Genomic DNA, 17,616 nt, shown 5'->3' with positions numbered 1-17,616 from the left:
GTGCCTGTGGGATCCATGGGTATGGGCGGCCGGTGCTGATATCAGAGGATTGAGGTGGGGCTGTTGTCGTTGAGGGGGACGTCGTGCTATTGCAGAGATGTTAATGAGGTCTTGCAGGCATTGAGCTCTGGGTCCTGCTGTTGCTTATCTGCCAGCTGCTTGTAATCAACGCTGAGGTGTACTGCATCAATGGAGATTCTGGAGAGGGCGACAGCGATGGGGTTGTGTTTCCCAGGAATGTGATGAAGGGTGCAGTTGAATTCAGCGATGGCTGACAAGTGGCACCCCTGACGGGGTGACCAGGTATCAGATTGTCGGTTTATAGACTGAAGGGTGAAAGGCGTGGTCCCCAAAAAATGTCGGAAGTGTTTGACAGCGAGGTATGCCGCCAGCGGTCAAACGTAGAGTAATCTGTCTCTGTCTTGCTAAGTTTCCTACTAAAAAAGGCGAGGGGTCAAGGACAACCATGGATGATCTCTTCCAACACAGCTCCTATGGATACATTACTGGTGTCCATGGACAGCCATAGAGGATGACCTGGTGCAGGGAAAGAGAGGGTGGTGACCTTGGTGAGGGTGTTCTTGGCAGAAGTGAAGGCGGCTTCCTGCGGGGATCCCCAGGCAAGGGCCTTGGGCTTGCCCTTGAGGATTTCGTAGAGTGGGGCCAGGGTCAAGGCGATGTTGGGCAAAAAATGATGATAATGGTTCACCATTCCGAGGTATTCTTGTAGACCCTTGATGGTGGTAGGGGTGGGGAACTTCCTGACGGCAGCGACCTTCTCTGGCAAGGGCTGGTGTTATAGGTGCCCCAAGAATTCTACCCTCTTGGTGGTGAAGGAGCATTTGTCACATTGGACGAAGAGGCCGTTTTCTTGCTGGCATTGGAGGATGATGTGCAGGTATTGGAGGTGCTCCTCCTTTGACACGGAGAAAATAAAAAAATCGTTGACATACCAGACGCAGAAGGGAAGGTCTCCCAGGATGTCATCCATCAATCACTGAAAAGTAGCTCCTGCACTGCGGAGGCCAAAGCAGGAATAAATGAAGGTGAAGGTACCGAAGGGCATTGTAATGGAGGTCTTCAGGATTCATGGGGACCTGGAAGTAACCTTTGAATACATCCAGCTTTGAGAAGATTTTTGCGCTGTGTAGGAAAGTGGTCACTTCTGTGATGTTAGGAGCGGGTAGCGGTCAGCCTCGGTGATCACATTCAGCCTTCTGTAGTTCCCGCACGGGCATAGGGTGCAGTCCTTCTCTGTTACTATGTGGAGGGGAGATGCCCAAGGACTGGATGCCTTTTGACACAAACCCAATTTCTCCATCTCTGCGAAGGTTTTCTTTACAGAGGCGAGTTTTTCGGGTGTTAGAAACTGGAAACAGGAGTGTACGGGAGGGCCTGAGGTTTTGATATGGTGGAAAATACCATGCTTGGCAGGGACTTCATGAGATTGTCGTACTTCAGGTTTAAAAACGTCTGGGTGTGTGGTGAGCAGGAATGCAAAATCGTCTTTGGAGTCGGTGTCGTGGAGGGTGAGTTCTGCAGGTGCTGCAGCAGTGGGTGTAGTGGACAGATCAGTCGCATCAACGAGCCGTCTGTTGCAACATCCAAAAGCAGTTGGTGGTGTGCTAAAAAGTCCACCCCATGGAGAGGCATTGAGACGTCCGCGACAGTAAACCGCCAGTGGTACTTTCTGTTGCCAAGGTTAAGGGCAAGATGCTTCTGACCGAAGGTAAGGATGGAAGAGCCATTGGCAGTTGTGAGTCGGACTTCAGATGGCTGTGGGCATTTGGTTGGTTGACTGAATACAGGCAGAAGGGAGTGACAAGCCCCTGTGTCGACCAAACAAACGAGCACCTGTGGCGGAATCATGGATAAAAAAGACAGAGGTGCTAATAGCACATGGTAGGATTGGATATACCATAATTATGGTTGGATTTCTGTACATTAGTATGGCCCATGGTTGAGGGATAAACACCTGCTACGGCTACAACAAGTGGCTGTAGCCATTTCACACGTTTTTTGGCCATGGGTACCCTGGGAGGAAGTTCTTGGCGACAGGGCAGAATGTTCTGTGATATCAGCAAAGCTGAAATGGCAGCGAATGCTGCTGCATGTGGTCGGGGCCCTTAGGTTTCTGAAGGCAGGAGTGGCAGGGGTTTGCCCTGGAAGTTTGTGAGGGTTTGACGGCCATGGAGGCCTCTGTGGCATTAAGAAGGCCATCTGTCGCTGAAGGGTTGGATGCTCCTTGAAGGGTGGCAAAGGCATGGGTGTGGCAGCGGTTTGCAGCACTGTGGTCGTCTGTCAGATTGTCTGCTAGGGTGGCAAGGGCATCGTTAGGTGTGTCTTTAATGTCGGTCAGTGCTGCCCTTACAGATGTTGGCAGGCACTGCAGCCAGAGTACCTTGAGGATGTCAGTGGATCTGGGAAAACCATCTGCTGCAGGAGGAAGATGGGCAAGGGCTCTCATCTCGAGAAGGGTGGCAGATGGACATTGATCACCCAAGGGTTGCTGTGCTGTGTCGAAGATCTGTTGTACACAAACAGCTGGGGATGGTGTGAATCTGTCCAGTAGAACCTTCTTCAGGTCTTCGTATTGCACGACATCGGTGCCCTTAGCATCAGGCCACTCTGTCAGTTGGGGAAAGAGGTGGTCTGGCAGGGTGGCAAGTACGTAATCTGCCTTGAACGATGAGGATCGTATGCCCTTAATTCGAAGTAAGGCTTCGGCCTGACAGAACCAAGTGTAGGCGTTAGTTGGTGTGAAAGTTGAAAGCCTGACTTGGGCGATGGTGTCAGAAAGAGCGGCAGAAGGGGAGGGCGATGTGCCTTCGTCAGACATCTTTGCTGGGTATTGGTGCGGCAGGGTCACCACTTTAGCGGAATGATTAAAGCGAGAGATCTTAGATTTATTAACAAACAACAGTGGTATTCATATGGAGTGCTGACCAATCAGCGGCCAGGAAATTTACATAGTAACTAACAGACCAATAGTGCACATGCATTTTATTTTAGACTCTGTCTTCTGCATATATGAAAACCAGGTGTGTTGCGGAAGTGTTGCTATCCTGCTGGCTCGACTTGTTGCTAAGGAGTGAGACGTGGAAAATTGCAGTCCGCGTGCAGGTGCGTTGCAGGTGGCGACAGACTGGGGCACACATCTCATGCCATCTCTCTATCTTTTCGAGTTTTTCTATCATAAAAAATTTTTAAAAATTAAGAGAATATAAGACACCCTTATCTCTGCCTTACTTTTACACCAGATTAATCACATCTGCATATTCTAACATAATCTACACTTTCTCATATAATCAACACCTTCCAAATTGAATCATGGTAAAAGCATTGTTAACTGACCATGTATTTAAATTACAAACTAAATCTTAGGCCCAAACAGTATTATGACAGCTATTCTGTACCAAATATTTAACCCTTTACTGCTCCTATCAGTCCTTCCGTTATTTATTTTACTTTCTCAGTCAAAACCTTACCATACATCTACATCTAAATTTCCAGCCACTGCAGTGCATGCACAGTTCTGCAACCTTTCTTTATAAATTGAACTTACTCCCTTCATTTTTATGATAATCTGTATCACCTCTTATATTGACCATTTTCCATCCCATTGCACACTTAGTCGAGCCAAATTTCCATCCCAGCAATTTCATCCCAAACTATCATCACCGTACCTCAGCTTCTCACTCTTAACGTCATTATCTGTTGACTCTTTTCCACTTGTTTATGACACATGCCATTCTTAAAATTATTACTACGATATTAACATTTGTAACATTTGAATCTACCATTCTTTTATGCTTTCTGTTATGTGTGGGCCACTTTTGAGCGACGTCCTAGCATTTGTAATACTTACTGAACGGCTTATTTCATAATTTGTTTCGGCAGATGTTTTACAGATGAATACCTTTCATGATTACCTTATTCTTATACTTATACTTATTCTGTACTAAAATATAATCAAACTAACAATTCCCCCTTCTGTTTTCTGTTTCCAAAGTGTATTCCTGAATTTCCTTTCCTGAAAACTTTATATTTCCAATAATCAAGTCCCTATTAGAAAACATCTTCACAGGGCTCTCTCCATTCTCATTCATGCCAGGCAGTCCATGTTTTCCAAATACATCTTTTTCCCTATCAACTTAATACCGTCTTTGCCTTACAGTTCAGACCTCGTCATCTAACAGAAAATACAAAGTAGTCATATTAATTAAAAATGACGTTTTGTAAGAACTGCTGGAAAAGAAAATAACAAAAGAATTCATAACATCATATAATAACAAACAAAAGCAAGTGGATCATTGTTAGACAAATAGGGGGAATGAACAGTATTCTACACAAGTATCAGACTTCCAAGAATTAAGTATTCATTCACAAGTAGAATTAAGTATTCATTCACAAACAGAATAGAACTATGTATTCAATACATAGTTAAAAGAAAGTTCATGGAATGGCAATTGATTTAAAGAAACCCAACAAATTTACTATGACAAAAAAAGAAGAAAAACCACGGTTTTAAAGGGATCTTTGTGTTACATTTCCTCACACCGGTGCTTTCTGTTGATCAATGCGCCGTGGTCTCCCTTTGAACCTTAAGAAGCTAGGGCTAGAGACCCTTCACAAGACCATCTACTTGGCCCACGTACTGTTGACGGTGCTGGCGATCAAGTTATGAAATGCGTCGTTTGGCGACTTCACCAGATGCACAAACCAAATGATTTTAGACGGAATAAGGTTTTCTGGAATTCAACAATAAAAAAGTTGCGAGCAGAAGGACAGTAAATTGATGAACAATCATTTCAGTGTTGAGATGGAGGGCTCTGATGTCGTGCTTAAAAGTTACCATAGGAGTGATGGAATAACATGCGCATAAAGAAAGCAACCCAAAAAGGAAAACATTGGCTTACCAGTCTGTCTAGGTAACTTTCAAAATTATTGATCATGTCTGAAAATGGCAAAAGAATAATATTGCACAATTAGGTGTCTCTAAATTGCAGTGAAAGTACGTCTACGATTATTTCTCAGTAGACTGAAGTAAAGAACATTATACAGAAATATAGATACACAAGCTGGTTTTAGAAAAGGCAGGAGTCACTCAGGTCAAATATTTGTGTCAAGACATATCATGCAGCACTTATGAATTTAAAAATATATATATATATATATATTGATTACGAGAGTTTTTAGATCAGATTCGAATGAAATTATCTATGAATAAGAGAGAGAGAGAGAGAGAGCTGAAGAGAGAGAGAGAGAGAATTCGAAAAGAAAGTTATTACGGAAAAATATTTTCATGTAACGGCTCCAAATTACGATAACGTACTTTTCAGAATAACACACAATTTTTCCCCTATATATCGCGAATTTTACACCCCACTATAAGAAGAAACACTAGTGTAAGCCCAATAAAACCAAGCCACTGCGTCATATTTCATTACCGAACTTTTTGTTTGCGAATAAGTCAACCGCAATGTTTTTGACAACATCGCTGAGAAGAAAAGTGGCAATACGATCCCTTCACTTTCCTCGCCCTCCGTTGTAATATCTGAGAGAGATGGGACTAAAACAACTAGATAAAAGGGCGTCTCCATGGTAACCAAGTCGGAATAGATCTAGTCATCTTGAAACGACAGACACCACCAGGAAATTACATTCTTATAGTCTTTGACTTCAGTACTTTTATTAGTTGTCTTTCCTTCTTCAACTGTTTTTATAAACTTGTTAGTCAATGGAAAAGAATCTTCTTCCGTGAAAATTGAGAACGCTTAACGTTTATTCTTGTACGTTGTCCTTTATCTTATTCATATCTCTTTGATAGTATTACTCACGGAAAACTATAAACAAGTGTCGTGAGCCTTTCCTAAGCGGGGAAAAATGCCAAATTGTCTAGTGTCAACAAGCGTTGTTATAACTGACTGCTGCAGTGCTATACTGATGTATAAGTAAACTTTCGGTTTGCTAAACATTTTATTATAAATTAAGTCTCAATCGAGGAAAGCAAGTAATCTCATACTAATATACTTTCAGATCTTTCGATTACGCAGTGCGACAATGATTGTTCTTATCAAGACACTATTTTGCGGTTCTGTAAATGTTAGAGGTGAATGTGCAATGTTTTTCACAGATGTCATTAATATTTTCAGAATGAGCTTAGCTCTCTTGATTGTATGGAAAATGACAAAGAAATTTTTCATTCAACATTCTAAAGGTAACAAATTTACATGGCATTTGTTTCATATTCAATCTAGGTACCTCTTGAGACAGGTTTAGTACTAAAATCCAGGTGGAATGACTACGAAATACGTTTAAAATGACCTTGCTTGAACGAAAAGTGGAATATGGATGAATTTGTAATGACTAGAAAATAAAAGAAACTTGAATATTTTTTTGACAACGATTGAAGATTTACTGTGGATATCGCCAGGGTTGCGTAAAAGTAGGAATGCGTTATCTACGTCTTTTGGAATGTTTTCAATTTGATCTGAATATTCAGGGTTTAGCACAGACTTGTATTTGAACAGAGATGTAAAGAAAGTTTTGTTTTATGACCAGGGAATCTGTAATCTAAACTGCAAAAAACTGAAAAATAATTTGGTGAAATTTTTAATAACGTTAAACTATTTTTCAACACGGAACACAGTGGAAAACTGGATATCCTATTTTTTATTTCTTAAGATCACGATTAACAACTGAATAGTGATGGATTTTCTTATCACCTGATCCTGATAAGTATATCATCTTATACCGATGTCAAATTGAGAGCGAAATCTGAATAGATGAATCTAGTTCTTTAAAAGCGTGAAGGTCATTTCTGAATCAAGAGGTTTCCAGCTTTCCTTAGAAACTGGTGCAAAATATCTTGCATTTTCCTTTTGGAAAAAATTAATGGACTTCAAGAATACTGGATCAGTACTTTTCATGTTAATAATTATGAAAATGTCTGGTATTTTAATTTTATCATTTCCTAATAATCCAATAAATAATAGTTTAATAATGTTAAGGAATATTAAAAAAAGGAAATTAGATTGAAACGAAATTATCATCTGGAAAAGAATTGAGATAAAACCTATTCACATGGAACAGGCACACAAGCTTCCAACGAATATTGGTTTCAACCTCCAACCACAGACCCCACACTGCAGCAGTAACTGATCATGATATGGAGCCAATGATTTTTCATCAGCCTGGGGGAGACGCGAACCCGCGACATCTGAGTGGTATGCCACGACAGTAACCACTGTACCAGCGGAGCAAATATAATAATAACATGCATTATCGTGACCAAGAGCGTTAAAAACATGCTTTGATCTACATTATAAACATTACATTAAGGATATATATTATTGTTATTCAGCCAAACACAATTCCCAGAATTTTGTTGATGGAAGGGGGACAAGTTAATTGTCAAGTTAATTATTTTGTTTGATGTAATATATTAAAGATTACAGATTAAATCTGATCGTCATATGGTAAAACTGCTAATTATCTTAGACTGCCTGGAAATCATTTCAATAGAATTAGCATGTTCAGGATTGTCGTGTTTGCCTGAAAAGGACTGCCATGTTTTCCTAAAAAGGACTGTCATGTCTACCTGAAAAGGACTGTCATGTTTTCCTGAAAAGGATTGTCATGTTTTCATGAAAAAGACTGTCATCTTTGGCTCAAATCACAACAGAGTAGACTAAATGTATAAGTTTACGGCACGTTTCTCGTTCAGCTCTTTTTACTTTATCATACGTTTTCATATGCGATGTATCCCTGTCATCATTTTACTGCCTCCATTGAGTATTTGACAGTTAGCGCATTAAATCGCGAACAAAATCAACTCTTATCAGCTTTGTGACCTTCAGACGTGGAGGATTTATTGCAATTTCTACGAATGGAGCGCCAAGCCTTCATTCTAGGAAGTTCTTTCATAATTTCCCAGCGATCACTTTCATCTCTTTTTCCTGTGCGAGTAGGGCTTTCCGGACGTTGATGTTTAAGATAAAAGGGATATCTAATGGTAGAAAATGTATATGCCATATAAACAAGAGAGAGAGAATTTTGTAAGTTCAAGCGATCAACATGATCAAACATGCGTCTACACTTCTACGGACAATACGTATAGTGGTGTTTGAAATCACATTTTTTTTTAAAGAAACAAAATGATATTTCGCCGGAAGGAACTCGCTACCCACTCCCCAACCACCCCCAAGAGCAATTTCCTTGTCGCCAGCAACAAATGCTACTAATATGAGAAGCAAAGTTTCAGGATTTTGATTTATGTGGCTTTCAGAAAAATGTATATCAAATTGACGATTTTGAAGAATAGGATTAACTTTTGCAAAATTAGGTTACAAACATAAAGCTAAAATGCATTATTCGTGGTTACTAAATTACAAATTGTAGATAAAAGATCAATATCTATAAGATGCTCAAAGATGACCTCAAAAAATACTTGTAAGCCCATGAAGAGTTCTTACACAAGCATTCTTTCAAGATTGCGCAAGGAAATCTTACTTTTCTTATATTTTCTAGATAATTTCTCTTATGAATTATTCATTCCCTTTTTGTGCGCATATGTTTGTACAGTTCATTATTAATCGCAGTGTTTATCTTTTTTTCAAAACGAATGTCGGAAATTGAATTTCCTCAATTTAAGAACAGGACAATCTCCTCTTTCGTTTCTCGTTTAAGGTTTAAAGGTTTTAAGTGGATATCCTATCCGAAAACATCTTATCTCCAAAATACATCATGTTTCCATATATTTGTTTTTTCTGTATGTAACTTTAACTGACATCACACAACAAAGTTCGGGACGAAAGGCGACCTATACTAGTTGATTACTGGAATGAACGTCGGTTGATGGCATCTGAACAACGACCCAACGTTCTTAGCGTTTATCATTCATCGTTACTACGGCAGTTTTCTTATAGTCACTTTCTCTTGCCATAACCCCACGATGTACAAGTAAGAAGATACCTCCCATAGAAGACTATAGTAAATGTGAAGTTTATTATCAACAGATTATGGCACTGGCCGTCTTATATTACCAACTGCAGATGCTCGCAAAAATCAGTCAATCGGGCTTTGTATTGCTGTAAATTTTTCAGGATATTTGTGCACTAGTTAGGAAACAGAAAAGTTAAAAGGTATTGTGTCCATTGCTGTATCTAGCTCCGGTGGTTGTGGACAATGGATTCTTTATATTACAGAGCGTAGGGAACAAAAACGTCATTACAGTATAATGGTGAGGGTGGATTCACATTTGGAAGTGTGAACTGAAATATATGATTCAGCCATGGTCTTGACTTAATTAGCCTAAAGAGTGTGGGATTGCCTCCCACAAGGGAAAAGGGGAATTTCTTCAGTCGTTTCACATTTTGGAATTAAAAGCTTTCATTGTAAATCATGTCCAGAAATAGTGTATAATCATTACCGTTATTTAGAAAACCTGGCTCCGAAGGCAATTTTCTTCAACTAGCACAGCTCTCTGGGAGCTTTCATGCTCTTGGGACTCTCTCTCTCATCCATCGTCTTCTCTTTTTACAATATTTAAAACTGACAAGATGAACTCCCTGAGGTAAAATACCAAATTAATGTTAAATACATATCTCTCTCTATTTTTTCTGTATTTCCTGACAAAAGAGACTCCCGGAAGTAAAATGCCAGATTACATTTATGTTGCATGCATCCAAATATTCTTTCTAGATATTGCATGTGCATGTGTTTATATAAATGCATCTGGTTTAGTTAACATGCAGTGTTTTTGTATTTTAGTAGGTGAGAATCCCGTCAGTTACCCATTTCATCACAGGTCGCCACTGCTTGGGTAGGAAGGAAGAAGGTGTTTGAACAGTCATTTCAGAATGAAGAGAGATTATTACTTGAATAAAGGAAGATATTAAAGGATCAGAAGAAATTATTGGAACAAGGAGGTAAAAAAGGGGTGGACGGGTACAGAGTTCACAATACACTGCAAATAAGAACATGCTTAAAGAAATGAAAAGTTACTGGGTTAGAAGGATATCATAGGATGGGAAACTGTTGTATTAGGCATAAATCAAAAAAGGGATGCTTTTTATTGGTCGTTAGTTCTTCTGTAATAAGGAGCTTCAGCTGAATGAAACAAGAATAAATGCTTGCTCAAGTTGGATATGACTGAGAATGGGGAAATTCGTAACATACCAAGTGTTACTAAGCTGAGAAGACAGAATTTCATGAAAAACGAGGATCGTATTTGCACAGATGTAAAAATTCGAGAACTTAATTGATAAATACTTTCTATCCTTATATTCGTCTTAAACCAGAATTATTTAACACACACACACGTGTATATATATGTATGTATATATATTTACACACGTGTATATATATGTATGTATATATATTTACATATGTATATACAATACATACATATATATGTATATATAGAACAAACAGGAGGACGAAAAGGAGGTGATGCATTTTCAACTTCATTTCCAGCCAACGTTTCAAAGCATGGCTTCATCATAAGAGCTAAAATACAAAAATAACAACAATTAAAATCAATACATAGGACTCAGTAAAATTATTAATGTTAAAACATAGATATTAAAACCCAAACATAAGAGTTAAAACCAACCTAAACTGAGTGACCAAGGGCACTAAAAGGACGAAGAAACCTCTTAAGCAATAAACAGAGGGGCAGAAGAAGAATGACTATTCAAAGATGGAGCCAGTTGTTTGACTGTTAACGACTCGAGGATATGGAGAAAAGTGTCATCAGCAGCTTGCTCGAAGATTTTAAAACCGTCATAGGAAATACACGATTTACATTGGTTAGAATGTTCCCTTATGTTAGAAAACTCCTTACTCAAAGTACACCCTGTTCTGTGGCTAGCGCCACGATGAGAATCAACTCGCCCTTTCAGCATTCTTTTGGTGGATCCAACGTAAGTCAGAGATTACATCTCGGGCAAGTATACTTGTACACCACCAAAGAACGCATAAGGTTAGGAACAGTGTCTTTAAATCTAAAAAGAGATCCAATTGTTCTTGGATTTCTAAGAAAGAGTTTGGGATTGAGACAGTAAAAGTATTTCTCCCTCAACGTAGTTAAAAATTTTTCATCATTCGTAAAAGGCAAAGAAGCATAAAAATCAAGTTTAAGTACTGTAGGTACAGGAACTTTTGACAGAAATTTATTATTCAAGAATCTTTTGAGACATTTCTCAAAAAAAAAGTTTGGGGTAGCAGTTATTCTGAAAGTATTTTCTTAGGAATTCAACCTCATTATGAAAAGAGAGCCAGTCTGAAGATAAGAGAAAAGGCTCTGTGCAGTAACGTTACAATATTATTAAGCTTAAAATTGTAAACACATGAACTATACAAATTTGAACCAAGACCAGTATACGTTTGCTTCCGGAAGACAGGAGAAGTGCTGGTTGGAGCTGGTGATTAACACACCTAGGAAAGGAAGGCAAACATAACACACCTAGGAAAGGAAGGCACTCATTGTTTTCATGTTCTATGGTAAATGTAATACTAGGGTGGAAATTGTTAGCGAATTCTAAAAATTGCTCAGCAGCACCTTTACTTTGAAAAAATGGAAAAGTACTATATCATCAACAACCATTTATAATATAAGGGGCGAAATGAGGATGAACAGCGGCTAAAAAGCATTCCCTCCAAATGACATACAAACATTTGCCAGAACTGGACCCAACGGAGATCCCACAGCAACGCCATCGACCTGCTTATAATGCTTTCCATTGAATAAAAGTCTGTCCAGCACAGCCAAATTTTAAAGTTTTTCAAAATCATCTCTACGAAAGCCTTGACAGATAAAAACTGGTTCTATAAAAATCCTATTTATCACTTATAATTCTCCTTCGGTGATATTCCCGAAGTAGCGCGAACTGAATATTAAACAACATACTGTAGCTTAATGTTTGTATATAAAATGTCACGGCGATGTGATAACCATATATACATATACACATATATACATATATATTTATATATATATATTTATATATACATATATAATATTTTCTATCCTTATATTCAGCTTAATCGGAAAAATTTTACACAATGTATATGTATATATACACATACTGTATGTATGTATGTATGTATGTATGTATATATATATTATATATATATACATACATACATACAGTATGTGTATATATACATGTTCTTTCCTTTCCTATTAATTTAGAATTGAATTGTATACCTTTTGCAAAAAAAAAAAAAAAAAAATAATCATTCTACATTACCTTTGTGGAATCGCGTGTTTTACACAGATAGACTCGCACATCTTGAATCTACTTTATTTGATGCCATTCAGCTCAAAATTATCTCAACTCTAATTATTATTCTATGATTTAGTTGTTGCTGTTCGCCTAACCCTACTATGTTTAATACCTTCTTTCCCGAAATATTTTTTTCTTGCCGAAAACATCTGCTTACTTCTCACTGACATGTAGAAGTTTTTTTGCGTACACCCGCCTCCAAATGGCATTACACAGATGTGGGAGTTAATGCCGGTGTTGCCTATACCGTTACTAATAAGATGCAACTACAGACCTTAACACTCAACAGGCATTCTTAATCACTGCTTGCAGCATCTAACATTCTTGATCTTTTTCTCACCTTAACCACTATGAATGATTGCCACTAGATTTCTCCTCCTCCTCCTCCTCCTTGGTCTTTTGGTCATTGTGCTGTTTCCGTTATTTCTTCCTTTTTCCTTCCTCGTATAAATTCCTCCTGATACCACCAGCTAAGATCACTCTAGTTCCCAGTGAGCTGCCAAATAAGCCTTTCTCCCTTATTTCCAGTGGTTCCTTACACAGGTGAGGTCTTAACCTTGGGTTATGGGCCGACACAATCGAAAGATTAGACTTAGATTAGAATGCTATCACATTCTAATTTTCTGAAATGAAAACACACTTCCTCCACTTATACAATTAGAAGTCTACAGAAATACCAGGTTAAAAACAAGTCAATGAATTCCGGTCACTGGCTTCTTGTTAACCAGTTTGTTAATATGTACAGGTATTAGATAAAATGCCGACGTATGTTTACATATTTCACTGTAGTGTGGATGCGCCTTAGAGAAACGGCATGAGAGGCCCCTAAAGCTCTTAAAGACTTTGTATTTATATACCTCTATAGTTGTAACTCTATTTTGTAAGGCATTTAACTCTAAGATGAAATATAATGCTAAATAACTTGAACGGTAATGCTTACTTTATTTTATACGCCGCATTCCTTAAACGACTCAAGGAATCAGCGTCGCTCATTTATCAAAATGTCCAGAGCATTTCACACTTACCAGGACAGCAGTAAGTATAAATTTCTCACATTTACCTGAATTCGAAGTCAGTAACTGGTATGTCACATTCACCCAGACTAATGAATTTACATTGTTATTGCAACCAGTGACAGGCTGTGTTCAACAGGTTAATAAATACGCAAATGGCTCTGGTCAACAGATTAATAGATAGGGAGATATCTATGCTCAACAGGTTATAGGTGGGGAATGGCTCCGTTCAACAGGTTACTAATACACTAACGTTTTCAGCTGCTGGATTTGCAGAAGAAGAAATTCCCCGTGATTTACCAAGTCGTCTGCAAAAATTGTCTAGGACCTCCAGCATTCCTGAGGCAGGAGAATTCACTGTTTCTGGACCGGTCGGGTTCAGGTTTCCTTCCCAGGAAGGCATAGTTAGAAATCCGTCCAGGGCCACCTCCAGTTCTTTTCCAACAGGTAAGGTTCTCTTCGCCTGAGTAACTCGGTTCTTTTCCTTGGATGATATTTCTCTAAGAAACAGACGAGAGAGAGAGAGAGAGAGAGAGAGAGAGAGAGAGAGAGAGAGAGAGAGAGAGACTGTGCACAAGTGTCTGCTGATAAATTAAAAGATTACTCCTGAGCTCACTGTAATTAAGCATGAGACTTAGCATTATTTACACAGGTACTAACTGACTGTAGTCATTCACCCTCAAATCTCGTTTAGGTCATTAGGTTTATCACTTTATGTAAGCTGCCAATGTCAAATGATACAATTAGCACCAGATAATTTCAGTGTGTCTAAATATTCTTTTTTTATATGATCTGACTGTTCCAATTAAACCATTCGATGAAACTGCATTATCCATTTTGTTTATTTTTATCATAAGGTTACTTACATGTTTTTATAAAATCTACCTAAAAGATTAAATAAAGTTGGCTCTAGAATGAAGTTATCTGCATTTTATTAGCAAGTAATCTTTTTGTTTTCTATTCCTACTTCCTTTTATTACTTTTCTTTTCCTTTTTAATCTCATGATTGACTGAGAAACATGGGAGCACTAATTTTCCTAATCAGACATCAAGTTACCATATTATGACTTCAGTTGCTGATGCATACGACAACTGGACATGGATCATTAAAACGAAACTTTCAACTACCTCAGTTTACAGATAACAAAACGGATGGACTTCCAATCATGTTTTCAAATACTGTAAACAAATAACAATTTGATGGATCTTACGATATAATCATTGTCAGTTTCTGTTTTCTGGATCATTTTAATCCTTACATAATGTCCTTAGCTTATTCAAGAACCTTCTCTTTTGAGAAGGTTCCTAGTTGGTGAACTGTGAAAATCTTGATACTTTCACCCTTTGTCTTTAATGCGACGTCGTTCAACATTTTATTACTTTTTAATTTTTTTTTTTTTTTAACCAGGTTTCGAGGAAGCGTAATGCATTTATTGACTTTCCTTATTTGTACCATTCCTCAGGCTTCGCGATTACTCCACCCTCATCCCGGAGGCGACGACAGCGCGTTTTCAACAACGGCTTCAGAACGGTGACCCCATTCCCACCCGGCCCTGAACAGGAGACACTGTTTTCCTTCAACCACAGATTGGGCGGTTCGCTGTAAAGGACCCACTCAGATTTAGGTTTCATGGCGATAATTCGCCTGAAAAAAAAAATTAAAACAAGAGGAAAATTAATATATTTATGAAATTAATCGCTGTATTTTATCATCACGTACTTGTGTTTCAGTGTTTAGCCAATTACAGTCAGGTAATTAATTTTGGTAGCTCCGAAAATTTTCTAAAGCTCAATAATGAAAGACAGACAGAGAGCAAATCAAAATGTAAACATGAATTCTTGGTCATAAACAAAGTTTATACCCAATGAAAAATAAAAGATTTGAAACTCTTCCTATGCTGAAGTCAAACTTACAATGAAATCCAGTACTTATATTCATTTGGTTAAACAAATGTATTTTTCGCCATTGTAAACATTGCTGGTGTTTGGATTTTTCATACATTTGGTGTTTGTGAGGTCATTTTTTCGAGCTGCTAAATGGCTTTATACAGTTACTTTTCTTCTTCTGACCACATATCATCTATTTTTGTTCGTCATTGTTTGCTTCTTTCCATGTTATAATTTTCAATGCATTGAGAAGCAGCGTAATCTTTGCTCGAGTCACTACTGAATGTTTTCCTTATTCTTAGTTCTTACTGTGATCTTGCATGTGACGCTTCACCTTCTATGTTATTCCTGAAACCTACACACTCCGGGTCTCGAAATCATGTCCAGAATGCTTTAATACTAGAAATAAATTCTCCTTGCTTGTTAATCCAGTACAAAAGCTGGTTTATTTTCATTTTACCTCGAAAAGACAAGTTTCAAACATTTCCGCATCATCGTATATTAAGGTGCCATGACCGCTGGTACCTTACACTGTTTTTGATGAACTATTCCATCGACATAGAAAGTAATGTACTGCCCCCTTCAGTCTGCTACTTCACCCTATCTCATCCCACGAATGCCGAGTGAAAATTTCGAATTTTGTGGTTAGTTAGTTAACTCAAGTCTTTGAGAACTGTTTACCCTACTCCTGGTTTTTAGTTACGTTCTCTGCTGTGTAACGGTCAAATTGTTCATCCGCTGCCAGAGCAAAATCAGCGCACAATAATTCTATTAGTGAACTTTTACTTCATTATGACTGTTTGGGGCATTGGCTTTGATCTTAAGTTATGTCAAGTGCTTTGTGTTTATTTACTTTCTATTACTAAGAAGCATCCTGCGACTATGAGGTTTGCTTTTCTTTCTCATGTCAATCACGTCTGGTGTTCCATATAGTAGTGGTTAGGGACCTTTGTTGTTTGCAGGTTTTACTAACGAAATTATTGTTGGTTTTGGAAACAGGGTGATGCAGAGCGCCGATGCTGCCCTGTGTCATCCTATTTCCAGTAATTTACTCTCCTAACAGACGAAAAGAGGTGAAAGGTAAATGCTCTTCATAAAGATTAGTGGTACATTTAGTAAGGAATGAGCTGAATTCAATCAAAACTAAGATTCTAATGATCAGCCAGACTCTCTGTTTACTAATGTTGTATGATTCCCTGTGCGTAGGTAACAATCTTAATATTTGCCGATTGTTTAAACGGACAAGTGATTGATTCAAACATGTCTAAAACAGGGCAACATATCAGTTGAACGACATTTCTAATGCTTTAATTAGCAGCTTCAAAATCTCGAATGTTATGTCTTCACATTTACAGATTTCCAGGACATGTTTTCAGTTTGAACTGAATATTTTTCTTCGCTTTCATTTCCTTGTGAATATCAATGAGGACTGACTCCATATCTATCGGCGTTTGTAGCTAAATACATGCAGCCACAACTCTGACACCTGTTTTCCTGAATAATCTTTGCAAACGTAACTGTACTTCTAATTAGATATGCATTAAAATAAACTGGCAAACAGATCCCCTGGTTGGTGTAAAAGCTTTTCTTCCAAACCTTCAAATGTTTTGTTTTGATAAATGGTTCCTCGCAAGACGAGCAAAGTTTTGCAAAGTTTTGACATCACAAATGAAACGGAAGTTCTGTTTCCGTATTTTGTATGTGGAAGAACAAAGATTCATGATTACTTTACGTAAACTCGCGTAGCAATTTCTATGGTTATCGATGCCGAAAACATGCTTGCTTATTAATAATTTGGACTCGAAAATATGATTACTTATTAATAATTTGAACCAAGAAAGAGGGAATATAGATAGGTATATTTTCAAAAAGCACCGGGTCACTTATATGGGAACTATTTTCACATTTTCCATCCATAAAATTGTATAATTATTAAAATGACAAGTAGTAGTAAAAACTGACGAAGAATCTGATCTTCTGAAGAAACTTATTTCTTAAAATACCTAAAAATTCTACTCTACGAGCAATAACGGTAGCTGGAGATGATTTGGCTTCATTCCCCAGGGTTTAACAATTTGAAAGAATGTATTGAACAGTCAAGAAAAGAAACCTGTCATTACAGGACTGGCATTGCCATGAAATTAAACATCCATGCATCGGCGATCCTCAGATACCAAAGAAAGTTCCTCTTTCTGCGTATGACTGTGCACCAAAGGGAAAGCTGACCTAGTAATTTTCAGTATCTCCTAGTTATAACTACATTTTTTTCATGCTTGGGAAAGTATCCCCAAATAACAAAGGTGACAGTCTTGTTTTCGTTTGTAATCATACTCTTTACCAAGTTTTCTGCTTTTCATATCCTTTTACTTCAGTTTGTCATGCTACCCTGCAAAAAATTATTTTCCCATGAGGTCGACTGGATG

General features: G+C 38.1%; 1 protein-coding gene across 1 annotated transcript in view; it reads left to right on the top strand.

Annotated features, from left to right (window-relative positions):
• LOC136843163 (uncharacterized) overlaps positions 1 to 16,755 on the top strand; it is a 110,709-nt gene extending 93,954 nt beyond the window's left edge. The window contains exons 5-6 of the mRNA XM_067111220.1: positions 13,568 to 13,753; positions 14,770 to 16,755. Of these exons, the coding sequence (XP_066967321.1) occupies positions 13,568 to 13,711 (144 nt within the window). The 3' untranslated portion in view covers positions 13,712 to 13,753; positions 14,770 to 16,755. The remainder of the gene's footprint in view (positions 1 to 13,567; positions 13,754 to 14,769) is intronic.
• Positions 16,756 to 17,616: the final 861 nt, after the last annotated feature.

Source organism: Macrobrachium rosenbergii, chromosome 11 (genome assembly GCF_040412425.1).
Source record: "Macrobrachium rosenbergii isolate ZJJX-2024 chromosome 11, ASM4041242v1, whole genome shotgun sequence".
In the NCBI taxonomy this organism is placed as follows: Eukaryota; Metazoa; Arthropoda; class Malacostraca; order Decapoda; family Palaemonidae; genus Macrobrachium; species Macrobrachium rosenbergii.
Note: the sequence above shows the minus strand (reverse complement) of the source record. Positions and strands in the feature narration are given on the sequence as shown.